At 34.5% G+C, this 7511-nt stretch overlaps 1 protein-coding gene across 1 annotated transcript; it reads right to left on the bottom strand.

Moving 5' to 3' along the window:
• Positions 1 to 3444: 3444 nt before the first annotated feature.
• Positions 3445 to 7258, bottom strand: LOC128215115 (prostaglandin E2 receptor EP4 subtype-like). Its single transcript, XM_052921836.1, has 3 exons — positions 6984 to 7258; positions 5666 to 6532; positions 3445 to 4038 (listed from the first exon to the last, which is right to left on the bottom strand). The coding sequence occupies exons 2-3, from the start codon at positions 6521 to 6523 to the stop codon at positions 3445 to 3447; spliced, it is 1452 nt and encodes a 483-aa protein (XP_052777796.1). The 5' UTR covers positions 6524 to 6532; positions 6984 to 7258.
• Positions 7259 to 7511: the final 253 nt, after the last annotated feature.

Below are 7511 nucleotides of genomic sequence, written 5' to 3' on the forward strand. Positions count from 1 at the left end.
TTAAGAGCAATGAATTTGCATTCTCTCTTAAAACATGAATAACTCATTTATTCAAGGCCAGAGCTTCTTAGTACATTTTTTGGTTTCCAGTCCTTTTACTGTCGGCTGGTTTTGGATTCATAAATGCATCAGTAATTAAGCCATATTCTAAATAGAAAATAACAGAAACGCAAACGCATAAGTTCAGTTTTGTCACCTACTGCGTTCTTTTGAACACAAAGGGGTTCTGTTGTGAAAACCTCAAAACTTAAAATGCATTTTCTAGAATAAAGTCCAGTATCCTTGTTGCAGACGACATTTATTATTATAATATGAATTCTTATTCATACCATGTGCCTATAAACAGGGATTATGTAAAATTTGCAACCTGGCTTGCCCCTGTAGATTGCATTGTAATTGGGCTATTCATGAACTGTTCCCCCCCAAAATGATGAATTATTAAAATAGCCATGAACTTTTACCAATATCTAATTCATGAACAGTTCTTAAATTGTAGATCCTTGATGGATTTAATTAAGCCTTCATGAATATTCATGAACTGATTTTAAAAGTTCATAAATCATTAACATACCCTCAATTAGGGTGTTATCCTGTTGCTGAAGACAACCAATCCTATGTTTATATGTCTATTTCAAGAGTTTTAAACACGCGTGTATTATGTTTTAACAGTTCATCTGAACCTAAATGGTATTTGAAGTGTTCAGTCAAGAACATTTATACACAGATGCTTAACATTATGATCTTTAATTCCATGGGAAATATCCTAAGAGATATTAGAACATTTCTAGAACAAATATAGTTCTGTAGCACTGTGAGTTTTCTGGCTATTTAAACCAGTCGTCTGTAGCCTGTCATAATTTGAAGTTGTGAAATAAGCTTTTTTGTTTGTGTCACATGTCTTTTGGATGACCTCAAGGTTTTGAAAACGTGATTTGGGGTAGACATCTCTGTTTTTATTGTGTATTCAATAAGTTGTCCACATCATGTGGTAGGTGTGTATTTTATCTTTTATCATTTTCTTTTCGTTCTCATATCTTTTAAACTCATTAAAATATTCGTTCACAAATGCACGTACCTCTTATATTTAAACAACACTTTAATTTTTTATGCGGTATTTCCGAACCATTAACTCAGTTTCCGCTAAATCCGAGCCAAAATGATAAATAGGCCTGTAACCTACCTGTCGAATTTCATACATGTTGGAGACATTGCAGAAGTGTTCTCGAAAACGGTTACAGTTTCATTGAAAGTATGGATATGCTAATACACACTAGGTAGGTGGGCATATGATAGGCTATGTTTAAATTCCAAGAAACTATTATAATTATATCTATTACCTTGATTTTCGGCTCGAGTTGAACGTTTTGGTGACGCCATCTTGCTTTGAGACCAACCATTTTGTCCAGTGGATTCCCCGCCGTGTGGTTCTTTAACACTGATATCAAGTTTTTGACAATTCTCTGTTTTCGTTCAATTATATCGTATGATGTCTAGTCCCTTTAAGACAATTATTTGTTAAATAAAAGCATATTTTTAGTTCATTTAATAATGCATAGAAATTGTTAGTATAATATTTAATAGTCCACATTAAAAACCTGGTTTGATAATATACTGTTTGTTTATAAATGCTATATAAACCTATTAATGGTGTATTCATATTATTGCTGTTATTTCATTGTAAAAAATGATCATGCAGTAAAATATTATTGAATTAAATGAAAACAAAACTGCGTCACATCGTCACGTTTTCATTGTTTGTAATTGTACATATTTATGGACCTGTGTAACGCAATTCATGAACATTTATGATTTCATGAATTAAGCTCTTCATTAACTGTGTGTGATGCATAAACAGTGTTTACGGACAGTGTTTGGTTCATGAACAGTGCATTGTTTATAATCTTCATTAAATATATGTTCATGGATTCTGACATGTATCTGTTCATGACATATAAGTTGATGAATTCTTTCACGAAGGTAAAAATGTCTTATTTTAAGCTCATGCATAATCTATTAAATGTTCATGAACTATTTCTGATTTGATTTGATGATATTCACAAAATGGTAAACCCGATTGTCCCTATTTTAAAAACCGACCCGACCCCTATGTTTGCTATGGAACTCACCATATTGTTTGTTTTAAGTTTGTATTTTTTTCTTCGCTCGAATACACATGAATGATAAGAACTACTGAAAAGAAGTATTTAGAACAAGTTTCATAGCCATAGTTGTTTAGGCATAAACAGTGATCCAGTAGATGCCATTACTGAAAACAGTTGTAGAGACCGGAAGCGGATGCTAACGCTCATCAGTGTTTTTAACGCTGAAATGGGATAACTCAACCATAACTTAAGCCATCTTAAGTTATCAGCATCGCTTAACATGCTTGTTATATATCCAGCAATATGCGTACTAAGCGTTTTTGAAGATATTAGACGATTTAAAGTCATTGCCAAGGATAAATGTTTTGAATCCGACGACGACAGCGACAACAAAATGTTTATCAATTTGAGCTCAACAGTTGACCTGTTAAAATACACAATGGGTGAGAGAGCATTGTATGGACGAACTGTATCCTAAGTATGTACTCGTTATAATTATGACTGTTCATTGACCGCACACGATCTGCACAGCAGTAATAAACCTCAATAGGGATTAGTTTTGAAATAAGCTTTAGAATATCGTGCCGTGGCTGCAAACATATATCTTTAAAACTGTACTGAACGTTCTCCACATAAAAACGGAATCACGAAAACCAGCATGTGCTTTGAACAGATTAGAAATAATGGCAAACAGGTAAAGCAGTCGAATATGACGGAACGAGATGGACAGACAGCATTCGAATTGCCTGCAATCTTAAACGTTTTTACACGATTATGAATGAAATGTTCATGCGTTAATGTTAAGATCAGGTTATCCTAAATTATGCTACAGAAACTTTGATGGCGCGTACTACTAAAAACGTTATATTTGCTGTTTTGTGTATGTCTCTATAACTTCCTATTAAAAAAACAACAACAAAACACATAGGGCCTTTTTTCCGATTTCCGATTTCAGACTTCCGAACTGTTTAAGCAAAATAGAAAAGCCGCAACAGTGTACTTCCATTTTGAGAAGCCTTTGCCATGCTTATCCTAGAATTGATGCCAGTTGTGGTTTTCCAAAGTTCTTCAAACTCCTGCATTTAAAAGGATGTTCACAGTAATTCATTCAAAAAACCCCCATCTTTTTTATCTAATTGTCCTGGCTGTAAATGGATTCGTGACATCTAATAAATAAGTACATGCTGTGTAATCTTATTTGTTTTTTAGGAAAGACACACAACTGAAATCTTATTTCATCGCTCTTTATGTTTTTTGTAACAAGGCATACGCTTGAAATCATTAACATAAATGTCAAACCAAAACATTTGTTTCCAAATAATTACCCTTTTAAACGAGAGCATTACTGCAGAGATTTGGATTTTTGTAGTTTTCTTGAACTTTCGTCGGTACGTTCCGGAGTGTAATACATAAGGGAGGGGCTTGAAGGGAAATAGTACACCTTCACATAGATTCCATCACCGCACTGTTCAGGTTGCGGTGCTGTTTTAAAATACATTTCACAAATACAGCGTCTGTTGTTGGCAGAGCTGTTGATAGTCAGTGGAGTTTCTCTTGTTTCATCGACTGAACATAACGGATTTGTAACCACACGTTTTTCAGATGGCTTTAAAGCATCTCCTTTAAACACCTCACCCTCTTGTGTTCTATTGTTATCAGTGTTTTCGTGGATATCACGAATGCCATTACGTGAAATATTTTTAGCACTAACAACACTCTCGACCCTTTGCTCATCTGTATCGTCACCAGTGTTGGAAACATAACAACAGTAGTTTTTCATTGCGGTTAGACTTCTTCTGATCTTTGCTAAAAATGATCGCCTGAACAAAATATACAACCAAGGGTCGAGTATTTGATTGAGACTGGCAAGTCGAACCGCTGCAATGTCCAAAATCACATCCGCCTCTTCCGTAATCAAGGTGCGCAAAATTTGAATCTGGAAGAAATAAAGAGCAGAGTAAAATAATTTGCAAAAACCAGAATTTAATAACGACTTCCTCTTCTGAACTGTTTAATATTCCCTGAAACCAAAAAAGGAAGTGAATGTTTACAGTGTTTGTTTATGTTATGGTTGTATAAGGCACAGACCGAAACATATTACGTGTGTAGGACATGGTTAGTCGTTCATGCATGAAACGATTTCTGCTTTCTAAGAGAGCAATAGAAACACGTTTTTTTTAAACTTTCTTAGTTTAACCTGTATTTTAATTTTTGGTCGGTTTTAGGGTCTTAATTGTTTAGCTACGTGGCTCCTTCCTGTAGGTTTCATTGTAATATTAAAAACGGTTTTTGCTTACCAAGTGATTAATAAAACTTCTTAACACATGCGCATAAAAATAGTCGAGATTATTGCCTTCAAGTTACATCGTTACAGAATTTCACACAGCGATGTCCACAGCAGACAATGGAATTAATGAAACCAAATGCGTCAATATGACAACATACAGGACGTATGTGTTGATTTTCTGACCCGAGTTTGGATAATAGACAATTTTTCGTAATTGGCTTTTTTGACACTATCGTGAGCCTTATTTTCTGCGTGACTTGCAACTAAATTCCCCTGATTCGTTTATACTATTGACATACCGTATACTAATTAGATAAGGTAATTTGTATAAAATCCCATGGCATGGGTAAGTGTTCCGAATTTGTCGCCTGAGATATTGTTAATGCGAAAACCTATGCCACTCCTGACGCATACATTATTGCATTGAACAGTAGGTATTGTCCTGAGTGGCAGACGTTATGGTATATTACAATGATACTACTGAATGTGATTGTCATATGATAGTTATAATTACATTCCACTTTAGTTTGGTGATATACATATTTTATCCAATCTGTGGTTAAAGGAAACCAATATTCTTGTTTGCAAGATAATCGAATGTCAATAAACTTTAACATTCATGTATTTACATTGCGTAAATTATGCCAACCTTTGTCTTTATTTATAAATAGATAAATTACATCATTAATACAATGGAAACTACAGGAAACCAGCCCAGTTGCTAACAAGTCACGATAAACCTGTTTAAAGCTCAACAGACACTTAACGATACATACAAAATGTACAAGACACCACAAACATTACACTATTGCATCGAAATAGATGTATTAGCAAATGATGTGGTAACGGGAGCGCTCAGTGAAACAGGAATTTGCTGGGTATGAACTAGGTTTTGAGTACTCCACCTCACACTTGCCGCAAGTAAACTAAAAGCTTAAGCCTAATCGGTGTCAGCATCAAACGTATGAAATTCTTAACAAAGTATTGAACAACCAGATACACACATAACATGCGAAAGAATGAAAACAAATGGGATTTACAATAAAAGTTAACGGGAATGGTTTAGTACACAATTTAGTTGTTATTTAAAAAAGTGCTCCAAAAAACAGTTAAATACATCATGCAATTTTATCAATATAACTTTTAATGCTGCAAAAACGACTGGAGTTACTTTTTGAAATTTTACACTTATACCCTTTTTGAAAATAATGAAAACATGATAAAACGACTTTGATAGTGTTGTCCTTTACAGGGGTAAGCAATACAATTGAATTACCATAAACGGTCCCCAGCATATAGCGAACACTAAGCTTAGAGCAAACAGGAATATAATACTGTAGATCTCCACGTCCATGGACCGTTTCTTTTGTTTTTGCTGGCTCGATACGGTAAGCGCCTCATTTTCCATCGTTGTCATGGATGCCATTGTACTGACAAATCTTCTCCGTTTTTGTTTCCGCAAAAATCTTCTTTGTGCTAAGCAGCACACAACAAACGAATTGCAAACTATCATCAGTAGTATAAGAATAATGTTTATACATGCATAAAGAAATGGGTATATTTTCACTAGTATGTTATGCGAATGAAAGTCAAGAAAACACCACGTTCCCGGATATTGCTTTGTAAACAGACCAACTCCGATAAACGGCAAGATTCCAAAACCGACTACAAACATCCAGATAAGAACGATACATCTTTTTGCTATTTCGTTCTTACATCGACTTGAGTAGAAGAAAACACACTTGACAGCCATAAAGCGTTCAATCGCCATTGCACAAATTATTAATGGCGTTGCAAGTCCAAAACATGTCATAGTGAAGCCATGGAAGCTACAATGAACGTTACCCCCTGTCCACCCTCTATTTACGTACGCAGCTACAACAGATGGTGTTGTGAAAATTATGCCCAACAAATCTGTCCAAACCAGGCCCTTGGCCAAGATATAAAACTTTACAGTTCTGAGATCACACCGCCGGCGGTATAATATCGTGAGAGCCAGTATGTTGCTGCCAACACCGGCAAGGAACATTAATGTAGGTGAAATTATTGTTGCACCGACAGCATAAGTGTTCTTGACGTTTCTTGTCACATTTGTGAGGTCCGAGATATTGTTGTTGGTATGAGATACGTTCATGATTCCTGGCTGAAAAGGAAATTTATACATCGATTTTAGTTATATGATTTTGGACAGAGCACTTGATGTTTTTTAAGTTCTCTTTCTTCATATATTTTGATCTTGAAATATCCCGCTTCGAATATTTATACAGCGTACGTGTTAACACATAACATACAAGGAATCCTTCTGATTGTGCGTGTAATTTCAAATTTTAAATTTCGCACGAAAATTAATCCACCTCAAACATGCAAATAAAATCCAATTTCTCTGTGCATATAATAAGCTATATTTTACACACCGTGAAGTCTTCACGAAACCTACTCAATTATTTAACATTTTATAATGGAAAAATAGTTTCCATTTTGAAGGTTAAATATTGAATGCTTTCTATATAAAATATTTTTAAATATTACTTATAACTTCAGCTGTGATATACATATTTTAAAACGATGTAATCGTTAAGTTATAAGCAAATTACCTTTACGACTAATCACAATTTCCAAATGAACCAGTAACAACCGCTCCTTTATCCGCCTACTGCTATAATGACGTCCAACTGTTGGTAGAGCCAGTTCAATACTGGAAGAGATTTACAGATACTGGTGCAATTCGTTTTCATAGAGAGTCTTGATATATTTAGACCTAAGATAAATTTCCAATATCAGTTATATAACACATAAATTGTTTCGTTGTAAGCAGTACTGTTTCATCATAAACCTCGTCACATTTCGCTTTCGGTGTTATTTAATTGTATTTCTTCTGCAGGTCAACACGTTGTAGGCAGTGATATTTTGAACTCCTTTAGACAACTTTAGTAAATAATATTTACAAAAAAGATATTGATGAACTATGTCACTTCCAAATACCTCGTATTTTGATACCAACTAATAAGTACAAGTTAAAGCTCAAAGTGTTAAATTAATAGATATTGTTTACAAACAAGTATTTGAGGATTTTGAGCATCCTCACATCCGTATTCATTTTTGTGCTATCATTTTTCTCTATC

Source organism: Mya arenaria, chromosome 13 (assembly GCF_026914265.1).
Source record: "Mya arenaria isolate MELC-2E11 chromosome 13, ASM2691426v1".
In the NCBI taxonomy this organism is placed as follows: domain Eukaryota; kingdom Metazoa; phylum Mollusca; class Bivalvia; order Myida; family Myidae; genus Mya; species Mya arenaria.

What these genes read in the sequence shown, in the direction of transcription:
- LOC128215115 (XM_052921836.1), bottom strand. Translation starts at nt 6,523, where the DNA reads ATGAACGTATCTCATACCAACAACAATATCTCGGACCTCACAAATGTG. An exon ending in TATGCTGGGGACCGTTTATG is followed by an intron (nt 4,039 to 5,665) that starts GTAATTCAATTG and finishes TATTTCTTCCAG; the next exon opens with ATTCAAATTTTGCGCACCTT.